Genomic DNA, 22,026 nt, shown 5'->3' on the forward strand with positions numbered 1-22,026 from the left:
CCCCCTGCAGCTGATGGTCAAATAAAAAAAGTCGTCCTGCTGTTGTCAGTTTATTAATCCGCGTTTAGACGCTACCAAACATTTTTTTTAAAAAGCCGTTCGTTGCGTCTGAGTGTAAAGCAGGGTGCACTGCCCTTGGGGACTTTGGCTAAGGTTTCAGAAAGTGGCTAGTAGTTTTGTGCCTTGTATGGTGCCAAGTATCAGAGGTAGCCGTGTTAGTCTGTATTCACAAAAACAACGAGGAGTCCGGTGGCACCTTAAAGACTTCAGATGCAACTGAAGAAGTGGGTTTTTTACCCGCGAAAGCTTATGCCCAAATAAATCTGTTAGTCTTTAAGGTGCCACAGGACGACTCCTGGTAGTTTTGGGTATCCAACTTCCAGCACCTTAAAAAGGCCTTCTTTTTGGGAAATGCTAACCTCGTTCACTTCCTCCGTGTCGTCAGAGATTGAATGTAACTGAAAACTTGACCACTATGCCTCTCTGCGTCTCTGTCCTTAGGGCTCAGCTTTCACCCGAAGCGACCCTGGATCCTAACGAGTTTGCACAATGGAGTGATCCAGCTGTGGGATTACCGGATGTGCACCCTTATTGACAAATTTGATGAGCATGATGGTGAGTAAGTTTGGAGTCTGAAAGAATCGAATGCAGAAGGCTTGTTGCCAGGGCTTTGGAGCGGAGCCTGGAGCTGGAGCGTGGAGCAGCTCTGGAGTAGTGGAGCTGCAGGTTTTTGCCTGGAGCTGGAGTGGAGCCGAAGCACAGCTCCAAAGCCCTGCTTGTTGCAGAAAATGGCGCATCCTTGAGAGGAGGAAGGATGGGCTTTTGGTTGAAGCACTGGATTGAGCTGCAGGAGGTCTGGCCTCAGGTCCTAATGGTGCCACAGACTCCATGTGTGATCATGAGCAAACTGCTTACTTCTTGAATGTGCTTTTCCAGCTGTAAAATAGGGAAAATACTTCACAGCGCTGTTATGACGCTAACTTCGTTATTGTGTAAGAGGTGTCGGATGTTACGGTGCTGTAGCTCTATAACCACACAGAAGAGAACTTCTTTGCATTGGCCTGGGGGGGAATGCTGTCTCAGAAAGTTGTATTTGACCTCGGAGTATCATGTTGAGACAATTTATCAGATTAAAATGGAGTATGACGTGATCGAATTGTTCTGCTCTGAATGGAACGGCTTCTTCTGGCTGTCAGTTTGGCTCCATATACAGATATTAGCTGTCTCCCTGTGTTTCACCTGCAGGACCAGTCCGAGGGATTGATTTCCACAAACAGCAGCCACTCTTTGTCTCTGGAGGTGATGACTACAAAATAAAGGTAGATCAACTCTTCCTTCCATTTTCCATCCCCTCAAAAAGTGATGGTGGGCAAAGGAAGATGGGGAATTTGACAAAGATGTGTAAGGAATGTGTGTTAATTTAGTTTTCTGTGGAGGGTGAGGAAACGGTGAGCAGATAGAGAGGAAAAAGGGAAGTGTAGAATTCAGGATTTTGATCTTTCTGAGGGCGGTCGGAGTAATTAAATGCAGCCTGACAATTTCTGTTGAATCTGTTGCTGGCTTCACCCAGAACTGTAATGTAAAATGGCAGAGACCAGCCTGGGGATGAGTAAAAACCTCATGTGCTAAATGAGATGGCAGAAGAGAGCTGGGCAGAGTTTGGCAGGTCCCTCTCACTGGCTTTCTGTCTCATACAGGTCTGGAATTACAAGCTGCGCCGCTGTCTTTTCACGCTGCTCGGGCACCTGGATTACATTCGCACCACCTTCTTCCACCACGTGAGTCTCCCCGCTGTGTAACTTCACTGATATGCACCTCACTGCATTGCTTTGTAGGAATCTCTGTGGCTTCCCTGAGCAGGACTCTTTCCTGCAGACAGACAGTGCACAAAATGGGCTGGGTGCCATACAAACATAGGAATGCCTGATTTCTGCCCCAAAGATCATTCCTGGGGACAGTTGGTATCTTCAATTGTAGAGCTCACTGGAAGCTTCTTTTCTCCCTCCATTGGCATTTGGAGCACAGAAGGGGATATGCGCCTCGTTCTTTGTGCTGGCTAACTTCTCGCTCTTGCTGTCTGAAATCGTCCAAGTGATACTTACCCAGAACAATTAGAATAAGAGCAGCAGCAACATGCACAACCACACCTCAGGCCTCTGGTGAGGAAGATGCTAGTACACATCTTGACACCCTCAGGAAAAAAGCCTTTGAAGGCAATTTCCTTTCTCCTCTGAGAGTGATGGGTTATGATCTTGTCCCTGGTAATCCCCTCTGTTGCCCATCTATGCTGAAGCTCTGTATGTGTGCAAAGCGAGGTGTGGCAGAGCCCTGCAGGACACTTGCTGAAATAATCAGTGCTGTATCGAGTGCTCTATATAGGATCAATTTTTACCATCACTTTCTCCTTTTTTCTTATGTGGGAAATGATTCTAGAGTAGAGCTGTAATTCTTGCCTGGGACATCTGACCCAATGAACTAGAAATCCTATAGTTATCTCCGGCTGTGTTGCAAACCATTTGGAGGGAAACGTGAGGGTAGAGACTGTTGTTTCAGATATTAATTATTAAATGTTTTTTTAGGAATACCCCTGGATCCTGAGTGCTTCTGATGATCAGACGATCCGGGTTTGGAACTGGCAGTCCAGAACCTGTGTTTGGTAAAAACAACTGGTGCTATAGAAATAATAACTGGGGAGACACAAGTTTTCTTGAATCTTAGAAATGAACAGAGGGTCAAAATATTCTGAACTCTGTGTCTTTCAATAAAACATTTTGTTGAAATTTCAAAGAAAAAAATTAAAAATTCTTTTCCCAACAATTTTAGAAAAAAAAAAAATCTTTTTTATTAAACTGGCTCTAGAAATGAGGTAGGAATAACTTCTGAAGTCCCATCTAGTTCATTCTTCTTGCCAGCACGGAGTTATGTCCTCCACTGTAGTTGTCAATTGTGAAATAACCCTAGCAAGAGAGTTTTCCTCCATTCCTTCCTTAGAGAGATCTCTAGCAAATGGTGTTTAAAGTGCTTTTTTAAAAAAGCTTAGGTGTCTCTGTTCCCTCTTTATCTGCCTCATTTCAGGAGCTGGGCTATTTTTAAGTAGCATTCCCACGTAAACAAAAGTTAGTTTAGAGTTAAAAGTGCTAGATTGCAGCGCCACGCATGCAAAATCTGAGATAAACAGTTAAGTCCTTCAGTATCCCATGAAAACTCCACTCAAGAGTTTCTCTTAAGAGACGGCTTCCTTTTCACTACCTTCGTCTCGAATAACCAACAGGCACCTTTGAATGTTGGTTGTGCTTACTGCTTATGTGTTCCAAGAATGAATGTAGGGTTGGTGTGGCTTTCATAAATTGCATTATACCGGGTTTTGTGTCGGAGGTATGTGGGCTGTGTGTAGTGGAAGGGATGAGTTTGACAAAAGGATTTGAGGAGGGTTTTTGAAATGGCTTCGCTGCTCATTTTCTTCCTTTTGTTGGTTCACTTTGGTGGGCTGTGCAATCTGGCAAACTAAACTATCTTCAAAAGATTTTTGTGTGGGAATTTCCCAGGTGTTTTAGTAACTGTGTATCGGTGTTGATAGTTATTGGCATCAGTATAGATTATCCCTTGTATGCCCCTCTATGAAGTGATGTTTCCTATTTATTCCTCCCTCTCTGCCCTGCTGAGTTGCCTTCCTTCTCCATACTCCCCAGTATGCTCCTCTCACAGCTTTTCTCCCTATCAACCTCCCCAACTTCCCTACTAGATTCAGCTTTGAAATGTTGGTACAGATCAGACTGTGCATTGCTGCCTCCTTGATTGAAATGGTGTCTTCTCTCCTCTTTCTTGCAGCGTGCTGACAGGACACAATCACTATGTGATGTGCTCCCAGTTCCATCCGTCTGAGGACCTGGTGGTGTCGGCCAGCTTGGATCAGACTGTGCGCGTTTGGGATATTTCTGGTGAGCTGCCCAAGTCGAGGGGGTATCCAGCAACGAAGCCCAGTTCAAAACTGCAGTCGCTGAAAGCAAAGTGGGGAAAGAACTAGCCAGTTTAGGTCTGGGGAGGAAAAAAGGTAGCTGGTGAGTCTGAGCCACCCACAAAGAAAAGCCATCAGAGCACAACAGTTGTCTCCACTGATGGTGATTTATAGCCCTCCGTCTCTCTTGGATGTCCCAGTCGGATTCTCTAGGCCGTGCGGGAGATGAGTACTGCTACTGAGGAAGGGACACAGCACTGTCACTAGATAGGCTTTGCCTTTGTCATCAGGAAAGAGAAGCTGCAGGCTCAGTGACAGGGTTCTATGGGACACCTTCATCCCTTGGGAACCATTGTTCTCAGAGTCAGCAATGTCCCGGAGATAAAGTGGTGAATCATTCTCTCTCGGACAGCCCTGAAAAGGCGTCTGTGTTGACTAAGGAGCACAGCTGATTTTTTGCTGTCCCAGCTGGTGTTAAACAGCAAATGGAAGAAGAGATCATTAAGTACCGTGGCTGCTAGTCCACCGATGTCCCTGTCACAAAGATGGAGTGTGGTCTAGAGACAAGAGTAGGGAACTGGAAGTCAAAACTTCTGGTTACTATCCCTGATTCTGCTGTTGACACACCGTGTCAATTATACCTGTCCTGCAGGGGGTATTGGGAGGGTTAATTAATGACCGTAAAACACCTCACAGTCCCCTAAGGAAAGGCTACGCTACATACAGAAGTTGAAGCGAATGCTAGAGATGCAGATAAGTGACGAAGGGAGGGTCTGGTCCAGGAACAGCACCAGCAGTGTTACTGCATTGTAAGATGTTCTAGAACTCGAGTTGTGGCCCTGTACCCCACCTGCCACTTTCACCATTGCAGTTTTGACTGGGTGAGTTGCTCTGTTTTGTAGTACACGCTCAGACATGACCAGCTGTGTCAACAATGGGAGCAGGGGACAGGCTCTTCGAATATTTAAAACCTGCCCCTCCTCTCTATTGCCAGCACGGGGAGCTTAACATCCATTCTGCCTGTAACCTCACTGCTGCATTCAACCCACATGCGCTCTCAGCAGAGTTCCTATAGCCAAATGGATTTGGAGCGGGTAGTTTTTTCCAGCTGATCTGTGATGAGGGGGTTGTAGAGATTCTGCTATAGATGCTGAATTATTGATTCAGTTGCCACTACATTTAAACATCACCAGGCTAAAATGCTAGTGGGAGAACAAAGTGAGGGTGGGTGGGATTTTTGCAAGGTCACCCCTAATCTGAGTTCTGTCCTTGGTAGCTTGGCTCTAGCACAAAAGGTCTATTGGGAACAGCCTTTGTTGCATTCAGGCTGCTGTCAGTTGTGGAGATGCACGTGCATCTTACAAATTAAGGGTCCAGCCTGGGTTGATAGTGACTTAAAAACCAATCCTGAGTGATGCTGAGTACCTGCAACGCCAGTTAACTTTGGTGGGAGTTATGGATTCTTAGCACCTCTAGGGATGTTAGTTGTTTGAGGATTTAAGTGAAATGAGTTGGTTGGTCTTGTTTCCTCTCCTAGTGGCAAATTGTCCAGAGACCTAATCACTGCTCAGTTTTCACCCTTCTTGGCAGTCTCAGGAGAGAGGCTATGGAGACTGAACTCTCTCACCCCAGGGCAGTGTGGGGGAAGCATTGCTTCTTGTTACCCATGATGTATTTATTGTGTGGATAGAGGCCTTCTGTCTCCATGGCTGTCAATTTAGCATCTTTCTCCAACACAGATTGAAAAGTTAAAAATTGAAGGGTCCTTGTTCTGCTGATCTCCTGAGAGCGAGTGCCAAGGTAGCCAGCGTTAGCTGGCTCTAGTTGCTGTATCAAAATGCATGAAAAGCTGTGACATCATAACGCAATTGCCATGTGCTGTGGAGTGACGTCTCTTGCTTGTGACACTAACATTGACCCCAGAGTTTACAAAATAACCTCCTGTCTGTTCTGCCTCCCTGTTACCATTAACCCTGATGGTAGAGTCTTCTCATTAACCTGCACGGGAGGGTGCTTTGTTTTTGTCCTGTAAAATAAAACAGCTTCTCTTTAACCTGTCTTTCCCATCTCAAGAGCTAATGTCTGTCGCTTCCCTGGAATCTTCTTGTGCTTTCGGGGCTTTGTTCAGTAGCGCTGGGTGATTAGTTTCCAAGCAGGGAGAGAGCCTGAGCGGTTTGGCTGGTAATCCAGCATCCTGCCATTGAGGAGATCTGGAACACAGGTTGTTGGGGGCTGGGAACATCAGAGGTGACGCTAAGAGTTCCAGAAGGGGGCGCTGTGGGGCAGACTAGTGAGTGTGTAGTGACAGCTGACAGACACCGTCCCATCACCCCCAGTACTGCACTATCTCAACCACAGGGCTAATGCTGTGAGTGCTGATGGTTTATAAGGGGAGGAAGGCTCATGAGACCCGAATGAAGAGGTTGGTCAAAACCCAAGAACCCTTCCTTGGTTTCTCCCTTGGGTAGGTGGCAGCCCCTTGATGTGCAGCCTTGATTGGGAGAGTGGAGGAGATCGCAGCCTAGATGCCCCAGGCCCTTGCAGCTAACACGGTCCATAGTTTGAGCTTCCAGCTGGCTACAATGCCTCTGTGTGGCTCTGGCCATTGCATTCTGGAAAGGGGATCCTAGAAACCTCCTGATGCTGCAGGAACTTCCTCTTCCTTCTCCCACAAGCTGTCAGGATCACTAGATCTCGTTCCTGAACTGCCAGTGACGCCTCCTAACATCTGCTCTTTTATTTGAATGCTCTTGGGCTTGCTGAGCGCAGGCACCTTCCCCACGCTCTTCCGTAACAGCTGTCCTCGGAATGTCTAATCTCTATCACGCTGCTCCCAGCCCCTCGTCTCTCCTTCTCCCCCTCCCCAGAGCAGCACAGGGAGCTGGTACATTCTGCAAGTGTCCTGCCTTCCCTCTGGATTTGTGCAGTCAGCCCAGACATTTTTCACCTGTCGTTTCAGTCCGTTCCACTGGCCCGTCGAAGGCTCGAGTATCTGTTCTTCTAAGATTCCTCTGTTTCCACTTTCCACTGTTTCTCTGAATTATGCATCTATCACCCTCCTTCTCTGGGTCTGGCTCCCTGTTGTCATTTGGACCATCTGTGTGTGCATCTGAGATTCAATGTGTGTAACATTCACACCGACTCGTGATTCACTGTTTAACATGTCACTCTCATCAGACAAACCTTACAGATCTTGTCAAAGGGGCACTGTTAAGATCCCCTTATCTTAAATCTCCCCTATGTTACTAACACCTGAGAAGATCAAAAGTGAGAATTAAAAAAAAAAAAAAGACTTGTCAAACCCAATGTTGTCGGATCCTCTCTTGCACTTCACCCACCTTGGCCAATGACACTGCCAACTCGGTCAGTTTCACTTTGTTCCTAGTCAGTTTCAGGTCTTGGCTCCCACAGTCAAGTATTTTTGGTTTAAAAGTCTGTTATAAAGTTTTGTTTGTAACTCCTTTGTTTAAAAGCCTCAAGCCTTTTTTCTCCTAAGCTGAGGCTTTCATATGGCAATGCACATTCCAATTTCTCCCTGGGGCGAGTATTTCAATTTCTGGTGAAGGAGCAGCTAATGTGGTTCTGTTTTATTTGGCAGACTGTGTAAATGGAAAGGGGTGTGGTTATGCCACTGCACAACACAGAGTACTGTGAGTTTTATATATACAGGTGGTTGTTTCTAAGGTGCCAGTCCCTATAATTGTCACTGCAAAGATTTAGAAATACACTGATTCCCTTCAGGAACTGGAGGAAAGTTATACACCCCATTCCCAACCCTCAGACTAAGGCCAATTACAGGAACCAGTCTAAAGTCCACTCTGTTTCCGAGAGTGTACTGCTAGGGCCATGTCTGTTTGGTTCTTCGACAAAAATTTACCAGGCGAGTTCAACTTTGAGTCATGCCCTTAAAGTGTCTCAGCCTGATCTCTGGCAGAAACAAATACCACAGCGTAGCCCCTTCCCAGACAGCGTCCTGTCTGCAACCCCCCACAAGTTGAAGGTTCTGTCAGCCTGGGTTTAGCATGTCGTGGTGGATTATTTTAAAGCTATCTAGAATCTAGGGGATATTCCCTCATCAGAATGTCCCCATTTTAAGGTGGGGTTGATCGAATATTGGGAGTGAATTTATTGGAGTGTGTTCAGTAACAGCACTCGGAGAAGTTGCCAAAGCGTTCTGACCTGACATTTGGAGATACTGAACTTCCACTGAAGACTTGTTAGAGTTGTGGGTTGTCACCACTTCCTTAGAATATCAAGCTATCGCTCTTTACCTATGTCCTCCAGATGAGCTGTATTTCTCCCCAATCCCTGGTGCCTTGGAGAATTTGCAGATCCCCATGTCACCTTAAAGACTACTCAAGAGGCCGTAGTTTCCATATATCAGTTGAAACTGACTCAGGTGTCCACACAAATGGTCCAAGTAAACCAGCAACAACTGACAGCGAGAGCACCTATGAAACTGGCATAGATGAGAGCCCCCTAAAGGTGCAAGCTCCAACTGGGAATTAAATACTGTATTGAGAGAGAAAGGAATCAGCGTGACAGTGTCCCTCCAATGCAGCAGCTCAGCTTATCAATCCCAGGAGCTGAGAAATGGTTGTTTGTTGGGAGCATTTTATTGCCAAGTTTGAGCTTTGTCCACCTGGTCTTGTGCTTTTGGGGAAAGAGGAAGGGAATCCTTGATATTTCTCTCACTTTTCCTCTTTTTCAAAATTCCTCCTTCTCTCCACCTGTGAACGGCACAGGAGGGCGCTGACTTACATGTCTCTGAGTTAGTACACTGTCTGGTAACCTCGTGTTTGCTTCCTCCACTCCTGCTTCTCCTTCCCTCTCGAAGGCCTAAGGAAGAAGAATCTGTCTCCTGGAGCTGTGGAGTCGGATGTCAGGGGAATTACTGGGGTGGATTTGTTCGGGACGACAGATGCGGTGGTGAAACATGTTCTTGAGGTACTGTGTGTATGTGTGTGTGTGTAGCTCATGCAGCTCTATTTAAGATAGCCCCTGTTGTACAAATGATCCTATAACAGGTTTGAGAAACAGAGGGAGAAGGAAGCCAAGAGACTTGATGCGGCCCTATGAATTCATGTGTTCCTTTGGGGATAAGGAATGCCTTATTCTAAAGAACTTAAAATCTAAAAGGTAGAGTCAATGGTCCTCCATGACTGGGGACCCCAGACTCTTCTGCGGTACAAATGGCGACGATGTTATCAGATCCATTGCGGGTTTTTACCAAGGAGAGCAATTCTGAACGGAATAGGAAGCCAGTCGAGATGCATGAAGATGGGATAATGAGATTCCATTGTTGCGACTGGGCCACATCTGTCCTAGCAGATGTTGCCGTAATTGATCACTGTTGCAGCCCCATTGGGGGAAGCGATAGGAGTGGTGGTGGTGTGCTTGGCGCTTGTGTGTCTCTTCCTCTCTGTCATCTCACTACCCCTCAAGGGTAGATAGGACTCAGGTGGCTTTACCAGTGTGTTCTCTTCCGCTTCCACCATTGCTGGCACGGGTGGGGAAGTCTATCTGCAGAGTTTACTAGTACAGATGCAGTCTTGGTCTGTGAGCATCTCATAGGAGCATCATGGCACATCCATGAAGTTCAGTCCACCAGAATGAAGACCACAGGAGCTAGCTGCAGACCCTCACGAGTCATTCTGAAGTCTGCAGCTTGTATCCTATTTGCTGGAGCAGTTTTTCTGGCTGCTCCATCTCTGTGTGCTGACCCCTTGGAGCCCCAGGCTTGGTGTGAGACCCCCTTTCTCCCATCCCACAGGGACACGATCGTGGGGTGAACTGGGCTGCCTTCCACCCCACCATGCCTCTCATCGTGTCTGGGGCTGATGATCGGCAGGTGAAGATCTGGAGGATGAATGGTAAGAAGCAACCCCAAAAGGAACCTCTTTGGGAGAGGAGAGAGGGAACAGGCTGGGGAGAGTGCGGTGGGAGCCGGGTTTATTTATAAACGTGCCTGTGATGTGAACCTGAGTATGAATGTGTACGCTTGAAAAGTGCTTGAAACAGGCCCAAAGAGAGCACTGGCATCTGCACTGGAGGAACAACCTGGGGAAAGCCCAACTCTCCAGCCAACCCTTACAAGGCTCCCCTGTAGCTCATCTACCCTCAAGCAAAGAGATGAGCCTAGCTTTGTGCCCTGAGGTCTGTCAAACTCAGCCTGAGGGACCAATAAAGGATCTCATTCCATTGCCCAAGGTCCTTCTTCAAGAAGGGAGCACTCGCATGCCCACATCTAGGGACTGTCAGCAGAGTTGCCTCAGCTGATTTTTCCTATCTGAGAGATTCAGATGTAACTAAAGTTTAGCAACTTTTGGGTGTTTTAGTTTACATATCGGTCAGTTGTGCTGCTTCAGTTGCAGTACAGGTCAGAAGCTACGGTAGAGGGATGGGGCTGGAGAAAAGGCATAAGTCAGAGAAGGATATGGAACCCAGCAGCCTGGTGTCCATTTGAGGTCACTGCTCATAGCCCAGGAACAACACGAGCTTTTAATTCTGTCTCATTTTCTTCCACTGCTGGTTAGAATCAAAGGCCTGGGAGGTGGACACCTGCCGCGGACACTACAACAATGTCTCCTGCGCTGTCTTTCACCCACGGCAGGAGCTAATCCTTAGCAATTCAGAAGATAAGAGCATCCGTGTCTGGGATATGTCTAAGCGGTGAGTGCTCTGCCACCGGCCAGGCTTCTAACGGGCCTGTGAAGTGTCCTCGTTTTGTAGTAAAACCCCCGAAACCAAATGCAGTCTTTAAACATCAGTTGCTGTGGTTTGCAAAGAACTTTTCCCTGTGAGGCCGCTGTTAAGTATCAGGAGGAAAGCTAGGGTTGTAACTGATTGGAAACAGTCGTGAGAGGAGCCAGCTTGTTTAGCGACCTCTCTGACGGAAACGATTTGAAAGTATGCCGTGTATTGTTTCATATTTAGATGAGTATCACTCTCTTGAGAGAGAGAGAGACCGAGTGGGCCAAAGCCGCGGGTTTATATGTACAATGGGCACACTTAAAAAGTTAATTCTGGTTTTAGAGCTGTTACCAACGAAGCAATATTCCCTGTGTTTAAAATAGGGACTGCTGTTGGAAGCAGACGTACCTCTAAAACCGGAGTGGCCTTCTTGGGGTGCTATATCTGTGGTCAGTGAATCTTAATAATCACTTGGACAAAAGTCGGTCCTTGACTTGGCTCGTTTACCCTGAAACCTTGACTCCGCTCAAACACCCTAAAGAGGCTTTAGTGTAAATGAGAATCAGGCCCCATGTCTATGTCTCATGTACCCAGTGTGTCAGTGGTAGAGGTGAGAATGGAACCTGCCAGTCCTGATTCCCCACTCCCCGGTATAATCCCTAGAACATCCTCCCTTCCTGAGCAAGGCCTAGAACTCAGAAGTCCCAACACTTAGTCTCCTGCTCCAACTACTGGACGCTACTGCCTCCCTGTAACATTGCTGGGGACACCCAGAGCTGAGCACCATTGTTCCCTCTTGCTGAGGCAGACAGGTAGCTTTGCTAGAGATTAGACTACGTCAGGTCCCTGCCACACCAGTCTGTCTTCCTCACCAGCAAACTCAAGGCTCTCCCGGCCCAAATCTTGCCTAGCAGGTAACAATCCGTGAATTCCAGCCTCCGAGCTCTTCAGAGATGTTTCTCTGCAGTTCACGGCACCTGTCACTGAATAATCACAGAAGAGATTAAGTTTGCTGCTCTGTTAAAGAGTGAGTACATTACAGCTTATTAATTGAACTGGGTGAAATATACCTTTCCCTTCAAACACTGCACTGAGCTGGCTTATAGTGAAAGTAAAGCAAGTTCATTACCAGAAGAACATGGATTAAGTGACGCCAAGTGAAAGGGATAAAGGCAGAGATGCTTACAAGCAAGTAAAAGTGAAAACGTTCATCTAAAAGATTAAAACTTTAACGTAGCAAGATACAGTCTTTGTACAGGATGGTTTCTCTCACCTCCAGTTGTCTTTTCAGCTTTTTACTGTCCGGCGTGACCAGAACCCATCACAGAGAGCCAGTTGCTTGGTTTGTTTGTCCCTTAGGGTGAAGGATAAAGATAGAGGGTTTTTTCTGTTCCTTTACTCCCGAGGGATGTCTTTGTCTTGCAAGTCAGGAAGGCGTCCTGGGGATTGTCCCCTGTCTCTCTCTGGGATTCAGGAGCAATGTTAATTCTCTGTCTCTCAAATTCATACTCAGAATAACCCCTGCTGGTTTAGTTCGATGGCTTTGTTTATTGCTAATATGTAAAGTGAGGTAAACCCACATTCTTTTGTCTAGGACCGACCTGTTTACCACTTTTCCCTGGGCTAGCCTCTTGGTCTTAAACATGTTCTAGTAACATCATCCAGAGAGAATTCATAACTTCACATGTACTGTTAACACATGCATTTTGCAATATTAATGACTAGCATGTTAATAGGTTTCAGATGCTACCTCACAAGGCATTGTTTGTACACATATTGCTGCTGTAGTGTGTAGGGTGTGAATACAGGGCTGCCTAGGCTCACGCTCCCCCGAGGAGTGCCACATACATTCTGGACCTTTAGGCTCCAAGTCTTCATTTTACAAACTGGTGTTTACTCCAAGGCTTCTGCTTCATTTTGTTTCTCGTTTCCCCCACCCAGCACGGGCGTCCAGACCTTCCGCCGGGATCACGATCGCTTTTGGGTGTTGGCTGCTCACCCCAACCTCAACCTCTTTGCTGCAGGTAAAAGGAATCCTTCCAGGTTCTGGCAGGTGGGGATGAGGGGAAGGGGTTATGGTGGTCCGTTGGCACATATCAGAGCCCTGTTCGTGGACTAGATGCTCTTTTATATGTTCTGGTTTACCCTAGAGAGAACAGGAGGGGCTAAAATGCTTCTGATTGATATTCCCATAGTGCAGTGGTTCTCAACCTGTGGCCCAATCAGCATACAGCTGCAGCCCATGTGACATCCTCCGAGCCATACAGGTAGTATACACATTGTGTGGATGCAGCTCACACAGCACAGAGAGAGCTGCATATGTGGCCCACAATGTTAAATAGTTGAGAACCACTGCCATGGTGTCTAGGTGCCCCAGTCATGGAGCAGGACCCCAGGGTGCTAAGTGCTGTGCACAGAGCAAAGACAGTCCCTGCCCCAAAGAGCTTCCAGTGTGAGACAGGAGTCGACAAGTGGGTACAGACAGATGGGGGAGTACATGGAAATAATATTGGATGGCATGACAGGCAGTGGGCTCAGAAACCAGCGGATTAACCAACGTTTTTTATAGGTGTCAGGTAAAGGGAAGTTTTAAGGGGGGCGTTGAAGGTATGTAATGACAGAGTTTTGCAGGTGTTTACAGTGAGCTCCTCTCCAGCGTGAGGGTGGACACGAGAGAGAGAGCACGAAGGTGCCTGTTTGAAAACCTAACATGTGGGTGATGGAGGCTGGCAGCATGAGCTGATCGGAGGCAGGAGTCAACATTTCAATAGCATATGAGAGATAGTCAGATTGGGGATAGGCCATGAAGGGCCTCCAAAGCAAAGACGTGTAGCTTATGTTCGCAGTAGAGAAGGGGGAGCCAGCAGAGGGCTGTGGAGAGAGGGGTGACGGGGTCAAAGCGAGGGGCTGGGGAAATGATCTATGCAGCGACATTCTGAATGGATGTAAGCGGGGATATGATTCTAGTCAGAAACCAAGTTAGAAGTTCCTCAGGGTGGAGCTTGTCTCTTACTTGTGTTTAGCCCTTAGAGGAATGAGGCCCTGATCCCTTATTTACTGAGCCCTCTAAGAGACTACTGTAATACAAATAAAATTCACCAGTCTTACCAGGCCCTGACTCTTATAGCCACAGGAGATGAAGTCACCTAAACCCCTCTGTCTGGGATCCCATGTTGGAGGCATTCCCTGTGCTGAATAGTGCACAGGGAGGAGGCCGGGGGCCTGACTTGACTGGTTAATTTAAAGGAAGGAAGATGGGGCCAACCCTTTCTTCAAATAGAGGAGCTGCTAATGGGGTAGGGAATGGAATTCACCCTTTCCATCAAGGCGAGTGACTGTCGAATGCAGTCGTGCAGAGTGTGCGTTCAGCCCCTCTGAATTCCCGTGGGAATACTCTGGCCCTATCCAGAGTATCCCCTCTGTTATGGAGACAGAAAGGAAAGGCAGCTAGCCCCTACCCTGTCTGGATTGAATCGTGACAGCCGGCGATGACTCCTGTCTTTCCTTTCCCAGGCCACGACGGCGGCATGATCGTGTTCAAGCTGGAGCGTGAGCGGCCTGCCTATGCGGTGCACGGGAACATGCTGTATTACGTGAAGGACCGTTTCCTGCGCCAGCTCGATTTCAACAGCTCCAAAGACGTTGCTGTCATGCAGCTGAGAAGGTGAGGGGGCCCGTGTGCTGGGAGAGTCCTGGCACTCGGATAAACGCCGCTGCCCTGAGCTCCCAGTTAATCCATTGCAGATACACAAGCTGCACTGTCTTCCTCCTTCCCCTCAGGTTGATTTCAAACTGATTGTTCAGTCGAATGCAAACGGGACCTTTGATACAGAGCTTGGGGAGTAGATAACGGGCTATAGAGCCTTGGACTTCTAGGCTGTTCCAAAATGATAGTGGCCGTTCGGTGACCTCTGTGACGAGAGTGGTGGGTCTCAGTGGAGTTCCTTATGGGGCGTCCTTCACGTAAATCACTGTCACCATTAATGCTAATTGTCTCTGTTGTCTGCAGAGGCCAAGGACTGAGAACTGTGCCATGTGTGTTGGGGGGCTGGGAAACGGGCAGGAAGTGACTTGTCTTGGACCCGTCAGGCATCTGTGCTATCCCAGGAAGATGCATTCTGGGACATCAGCAGCAAACGAAGCACCATCCTACAGGGGTGTGAGCCGTTGTTCACTTTCTCCTCTCTTTGTGTCTCTTCTTCAGTGGTTCCAAGTTCCCAGTGTTCAACATGTCGTACAACCCAGCTGAGAATGCTGTCCTGCTCTGCACGGTAAGCCAGTCCCGGAAGGGAAGCTGCCCCACATTTGCTCTGCGCTGTGTAAGAGAAACGTCTCTGGACAGGCCGGGGGTGTGAATGAGGTCTTCAGGCTTTGTAATAGTAATAATGGAGATATCCCATCTCCTAGAACTGGAAGGGACCTTGTTGAAAGGTCATCGAGTCCAGCCCCCTGCCTTCACTAGCAGGACCAAGTACTGATTTTGCCCCAGATCCCAAAGTGGCCCCCTCAAGGACTGAACTCACAACCCTGGGTTTAGCAGGCCAATGCTCAAACCACTGAGCTATCCCTCCCCCCAGGAGGTTAGAACTAACACTAGTTAGCCTCCGTCTTACAGAACAGTCCCATCACTGGGAACATGAGCAGGGTGTGCTGACAGACTGGAGACTGGTTTATGTGGAGTTTTCCAGCTAAGGATCTCCTCACCATCTCCCAAAAACACAAAAGGGTGCCCATCACCTTGGTATTCAGGTGTCCTGTACAACATTCAAGGGAGATGACTTCTTCCCACTATTATTTGCAACTAAATTCTCTCTGTAGAGGGAGTAGACGGCGTGTGTATATAAATAATATATATTTATTTGTCTGTGTGTATATTTCTTTTTCCCTCTATAGAGAGCCAGTAACCTGGAGAACAGCACCTATGACCTGTACACCATCCCCAAGGATGCAGACTCCCAGAACCCCGATGGTAGGTGTTCAATGTATTGCATTTTTCTTTGTTAGTCTCCCTTTCTTCAGTCCTGCCCCCACCTCCTCTATCCCATTGTAAAAAAGCTTCTGTTCTCCAAGTCTTTGTTGCACTCTCTCCCTGCGTTTCCTGTAGCCCATGCAGCATGCGTCATTTGGCAGGCCTTCCTGCTTACTAGATCACGTGGTACATTGACTTGAAAAATTCATGTTCATCCCAAACTTTACAGCTGCAAATATATATTTTATAATTCAATTATTAGGACCTTTCCATTTTCCCTTTCGACACAGCAGGCAGCTTCCCTGCCTTGTCAGTGGAGATGGATTTCACCCAGATACTTTGTGTTCAAAGTGGGTTTATACTCTGAGAAGCGGCTGTAAAAGTGACACTGCTGGGGCCCAATATTCATATTCTCGCTCTGCAAATTCCAGATCAGATTTGCTCAATTTAAAAGTCAAAACATGATTCATTTTTTTTCTTCCACTTGGGATCTGAAACTCCAGCTGGATTCTTCCTGCCTCTGTCGTCACGGCAGTAAAGATTCTAGGCTGAGTACTTAGCTGGCAATGTTGGGGGTGATGTATGAGGCAGACTAGAATCCAGCTCACTCATTAGTAACTTTACTGGTTTATGCAGGTCTAATGGAGAGAACTGTCTCTGGCACGAAAGTCAGCTGGTATATCTCAGAGATGGGAAGCAAAGAGGGGCCTTTTTTAGTCCCTTAATATATATTAACTATATTAAACAGTACAGATGGTACCTCACATATTTCAGTTGAAAGTTTCAGAAGTGACTAGTGGGTTTGGGCATGTGATGTTGAGACCCCTTTAAAGAGCTTGATTTTTCAGAGGGCAAATGCTCAGTGCTTTCTGAAAACGAAGCCCTTTTAAAGGTGTCTCCACTTGGGCACCCAAAATCTCCCTCATCACTTTTGAAAAATTGGCCTTTGATTTTAAAAAAAGCCCAAAGCACGTATACGCAATGTAACATTCCATCCTGGGGTAAATATCCTTCATACCATATCCAATCAGCTCTTGTGTCCTGGAACCCCTGCCCAGAGATACCTCCGCACTGCACCATCAATATTGATCTTAGCACCCTCAGCTTGCTCCCCTGGGAAAGCCCCGGAGAAAAGCCCAGTCAATAAATCTGGGCTTTTGGGCCAAGGAAGAAAATGAACAGCCACTGAGGAGATCAATATACAACCTTCTATTGTAAAGAAAATATGTAGGGTAGTAGGAATGTTTCAAGCACTTTCTATCTGAGCATCTATGTACAATCAACATTAATGAGGGAAGTTTCTCAGATGTGAACCAATCAGAGAGGCCAGTAATAATCTGGCTTTAACGATGCGTAAACTCAGGGAAAGCCATATGACCGTCGTTCACACAGGAAAGACCCTGTCTGAGCTGGACGTAGAATCCAGGTCTCCAGCCTTGTGTTCCTAACTACAAGAATTTACAGTGTGGAGTACGTGAGACTTGATTCCCTTTTCCCCTCACTGGGGCACTGACCTGTCTCAAGCATGATCGGTAAGGTCTCATTGACGCTTGTGACTGTCTGGATCTCCGATATCTTTAGCACATCTCCTTTAACACACAACTATCATGAGTAGTGGTGGTGGTGACGAGGAAAGAGTCCGGGAGCTAAAGAGTGGGACAATCACTTTGTTTTACTGTAACTGCAGAGGGCTCTCCCAGGGTTATCTATTCCCCTGCCCCTTAGCACACATCATCTGTATTACTGCTGCAGAAGCCTTCACCACATCTGCAACGGGTCCTGCGGTACAGTTCTCTCCCTGCCCGTGTGACACACACTGCACTGTGTTCATATGAGCATTTTAAAACCAAGGGAGCAGCTGCACGCTAGGGAAAGTGCATTCGTTCGCCTCCAGCTCGTTATGCTGGGTAGCCCCGGCAGGGGGGCTTACATTGAAGCCGGGACCCTCGCTGCTCTCAGTTTGTTTGGCCAGTGAGGCTCTGCTCGTTAGTTTGATGGAAGGCGCTGCCACCCAGGATGGCCTGCTTCTCCGCCAGGCAGTGGCGTTGGCTGTGCAGGCAGCCACTCGTCTTGCGCCTTGGCTAGAGAGAAGGGCTGGCGCTGGCCATGCTGAGATCTGAAAGGGTGGTGGGGGAGGAAATGAATCTCGTGAATAGCCTCAGGTTAAATTTGAGTTAGTGGGAAGCAGCTGATCCAACCCAGCCAAGATGGAATCAAACAAGACTGACTAACGTGTTGCCATACGAGCCTGCCAGAGGTTTTATTCGCTGCCTGTGTTTTGCTCTTCCCAGCCCCGGAAGGGAAGCGTTCCTCTGGGCTGACAGCTGTGTGGGTAGCTCGCAACCGCTTTGCAGTCCTGGATCGCATGCATTCGGTAAGGGCCACGCTCATCAGGGTCGTCTTTTTAACGGTGTTTTGTGATGTGAAAGTGTGTGCGCACGGAGGGGGAGACACAGAAACAGCTAATCGGATTGTTGTCGGTTCGAGTGTATTGGTGGGGCGCTGTCGGGAAGATCTGGTTCTGAAGTTAGGTAAAAAGGAAGCTTAATATAGAAATGAAATTTAAACTAATGAAAACCGTTTTCATGCTTGCTTTATTTTAATGTTCACCAACACCAACTAGCCATGGTGAAAAATACTTTTGCTGCCATGCACACCTCTTGCAGTTGAAATAAAATAGTTGTATACTGTTTAGTTTCTGTTGTATTTAGTTGTATCATTGTCAGGCTGCTTTTGGTGAGTAGCTGTTGGAAGCTTGCTACATCTCTTAGTTTTGTTCTTCCTTCCTTCCTGGCTTCAGTCTCTGATTTCTTTCCTTGGATGGGCCTCTTCAGTGTCTACTGCTTCCTCTCTTCCTCCAACCCTTAGTTCTGTTTCTTTCCCTACACTGAGCTCTCTACTTTTTCCCCACTGTATCTTCCCACCCATCTCACGCACAGTGCTTGGAAATCTTACCAGAAGGTTGAACTTCACTTGTCAAAAAAATATGGAGGGTGTGGTGTTTTCTCCCTCCCCCTGATACGGCACAGTGAGAACAGAAAAAAACAGCTCCTCTCCACCCTGTCAGAGCAGAGGTTGGGTAGGATCCCTACCAGCATATAGACCATTGAGCATGCTTTGTGGGCTCCATTTTTCATTGGGCTTCTAGCTACTAAGTGTCGATACATTTGAACGCTTCCATTCCCCATGCAACAAACAAACCCCTTTGCTGTTGTAAGGAAGAAGGATCTCCCTTTCTTCCCCTGCTGCCACTCCAGGCCCTCCTGGCTTTTACTAGGGGACGAGAAATCTCCCCAGGCCCTCTTCCCGACTTCTGCTGTAAGTGCTCGACAACTCTTCCCCAAATATTCTCTTTTAAAACAGTGAAGAGAGCAATTTGGTGTTGAGACTTGATTTTCACTGTGGAAGGGAAATCTTTCGGTTCTTCCTATCTAACTCTCTCTCTTGATTTCCCCCTCCCCGCATGCATGACAGATCCTAATCAAGAACTTGAAGAATGAGATTACCAAGAAAGTGCAGGTCCCGAACTGTGATGAGATTTTCTATGCTGGCACTGGGAACCTGTTACTCAGGGATGCAGACTCAATCACCCTCTTTGATGTGCAACAGAAACGGTAAGGTCCCACCTGCTGGGAGAGATTTCATGTTGAAATCCTGCCAACGTGTGCCTTTTGGGGACAGGCCATGGCTATTAATACGCTCCGAAACCTAGCGTCGGCTGCAAGCTGTGTCAGATTGATCCAAATCCCAGCTAATAGCTGTTACGAGGAGCAAAGTATAAACGTAGCCGTGGTGCAATTTATTCCGCAGGCATTGTCGTCTTTCGCAGGGGAAAATGGGCATGGTCCCCCTTGTCCATCACTACAACGACAGAATCCTAGAGCCTGGCAAAGGAAAGACTCATTGGTGTAGGTCAGGGCCCTGACTCTCTGTTGCCTTGTGAAATCATTTACACAAGTTCAACGTGAGTGTGAAATGCTCCCACCTCAGAATGTGATAGCACTTTGCACTGATCATGCATCTGGCCAAATCCCTAATCCAGTGCAGGGTTGGTCACTACAGTATATTTGTCAGCACTGCTGCGTCTGGTTCAGCTTTTAAAGGGCCCTGCTGATATACAAACTATGCCTTTTAAACATCCTTGTATGCTACCAGTGACTTTAGAATCTCAGATTAATAATACTGAAGCATTTACAAATAGATTTACTTTGCATTTCACTCAATGTTGTGCATTGAAACTAGCCTGGTTCGTTTCACTTCCTGGTTCTCGTACGCTGCCCCAAGACTGGTCCCTCTGGGTTTCTAGCACGGCGAGGAGGCTTGCATCAAGTTGTATTGAAACAAAAGTTGCAAGGGAAACTCTTTCCTGTGGTCTGTAAAATCTGCCTCTGAAAATAAAACCTGAATTTTGGGCTTAAAGTAAGTTGTCACTTTACATATCTCAGCCTGTGTTCCTTTCGGGAGACTTCTCCTGGCTAGGATAGGCCCCTTCACACTAGTCTGGCAGTGTACGTTTCATTTAGGCTCACTTTCATGCCACTTTATGGTGCCAGAATGGTGTAAAGGGGCCTTAGGGTATCTGAGAATCAAGCCCCAGAGTTCTTGGGAGTGGGAGTCCGTGGAGATCACAAAGCTCTTTTAGTTGGTGAGGAATATGGTGACCGTCTCCCTGAAAGAGGCCCTTATAGTAATCCTGTCTCCCCCTGCAGAACCCAGGCTACCGTGAAGATCTCCAAGGTGAAGTATGTCATCTGGTCAGCTGACATGTCCCATGTGGCTCTGTTGGCTAAGCATGGTAAGGGACCTTCTTCCTACTTATACCCACTGAGGGTTTTCAGCAGCTCGGCCTGCTCTCAGCTGTGTGCTCTTTAGTACACAAGCCACACTCCGGGACCTAGTGCGCTGTAGCAGTGCCCATGCGGGAGGTTAGGGCACGGCCAGCTGGTGCGCTGTAGATTCACACCCTGCTTTGCCGTGCAGTAATTTGCTGTCTAGACAAGCCCTCTGAGGCAGACACAGCAAGAATTCTGTAACCCTTACGGGTTTCTGGACTTCCTCCTCCTCTCCAGCCATCATGATCTGCAACAGGAAGCTGGAGTCCCTGTGTAACATCCATGAGAATATCCGCGTCAAGAGTGGCGCCTGGGATGAGAGCGGTGTCTTCATCTACACCACCAGCAACCACATCAAATACGCCGTCACCACAGGGTGAGTCTGTCACGTGCAGGGCTCAAGAGTCAAGGGGGTGTGTCTTGAAATCACGCTCTGTCCTTGGCGCCGCCCCCTCGCCAAATGTGGCTGGGCTTGGTTCGATATTGGGTTGCGCCTCAGCTGCTGGGTTTGGGTATGTGAGCCTTCTGCTCTGCACCTCCTGCTGTCAGGAACAACCCCCTGGGGACCCTCCCTCTGTAGCAACATCCTCCTCTCTGTTCTTCCCTGCAACTCCCCCGGGTGGGTGCATCTCCCTCTCTCAACACCACAGCTAAAAGCCTCTCCTCGCTCTTCCCCTCTTGTGTTTTCGTGCGGGTGGAGTTTATTGAAGCCACTGTGCAAAATTAAGTTGCCTTGATCATATCAGCTCCCATCCTAGCAGGTGGAGCTATCAAATAAAGGCTACTCACTGCTAGCTTGGGAGACCCTAAATCGCTTTTCAGGCTGAACAGGAATTTGCTCTGTATTTTCTCTTCCCAACACTGGCTTCAAAGTCAGTTCTGCGATCCGTAGGGTGAGGCAGTCCTGCAGCCTCGCCTTTGAGTGCAGCTGTACCTTTTCATTTCTTTCTTGTTGACACCGGCCTTGTGAAGGCCTGTTCCCTAGACTGGGGCTTGCTGTTATAACCCATGCTAGTGGCGAGGCCATATATAGAGGTATGTGAGTCTGTAACTTCTCCCAAGCTAATAGACCTGGTCGGAGAGGCGCATGATGTTAGAATGGGTCATGCTATGTAACATACAAATACGTCGTCTCCTGGTTTAGGGATCATGGAATCATCCGTACTCTGGACCTGCCTATTTATGTCACCCGCGTGAAGGGGAACAACGTGTACTGTCTAGACAGGGAATGCCGACCCAGGGTCCTCACCATCGACCCCACAGAGTTCAAGTTCAAGCTGGCGCTGATCAACAGGAAGTATGATGAGGTGAGGGGCCAGGGCATGGCATCTTTCCACGACCTGGTGCCATAGGATAATGCCTGCCACCTGGCATTCAATTCCTCTGCCTGGCTGCCTCCCTTCTAGGTGTTGCACATGGTGAGGAACGCCAAGCTGGTGGGCCAGTCCATCATCGCCTACCTGCAGAAGAAGGGCTACCCCGAGGTGGCACTGCATTTCGTAAAGGACGAGAAGACCCGGTTCAGCCTGGCACTGGAGTGCGGCAATATCGAGGTGAGAGGCCAGCCTGCGCTGGGG

General features: G+C 47.8%; 1 protein-coding gene across 1 annotated transcript in view; it reads left to right on the plus strand.

Moving 5' to 3' along the window:
* Nucleotides 1–501: 501 nt before the first annotated feature.
* COPA (COPI coat complex subunit alpha) overlaps nt 502–22,026 on the plus strand; it is a gene marked incomplete at its 5' end in the record, with an annotated part of 32,525 nt that continues 11,000 nt past the window's right edge. The window contains 18 exon segments of the mRNA XM_034756842.1: nt 502–615; nt 1,246–1,319; nt 1,698–1,778; nt 2,580–2,656; nt 3,829–3,938; nt 8,793–8,902; nt 9,729–9,828; nt 10,492–10,627; nt 12,590–12,672; nt 14,162–14,312; nt 14,853–14,919; nt 15,542–15,617; nt 17,909–17,991; nt 19,092–19,231; nt 20,327–20,412; nt 20,687–20,825; nt 21,594–21,756; nt 21,856–22,002. Coding sequence (XP_034612733.1) covers nt 502–615; nt 1,246–1,319; nt 1,698–1,778; nt 2,580–2,656; nt 3,829–3,938; nt 8,793–8,902; nt 9,729–9,828; nt 10,492–10,627; nt 12,590–12,672; nt 14,162–14,312; nt 14,853–14,919; nt 15,542–15,617; nt 17,909–17,991; nt 19,092–19,231; nt 20,327–20,412; nt 20,687–20,825; nt 21,594–21,756; nt 21,856–22,002 — 1,937 coding nt within the window.

This window comes from Trachemys scripta, chromosome 24, assembly GCF_013100865.1.
Source record: "Trachemys scripta elegans isolate TJP31775 chromosome 24, CAS_Tse_1.0, whole genome shotgun sequence".
Lineage (NCBI taxonomy): Eukaryota > Metazoa > Chordata > Testudines > Emydidae > Trachemys > Trachemys scripta.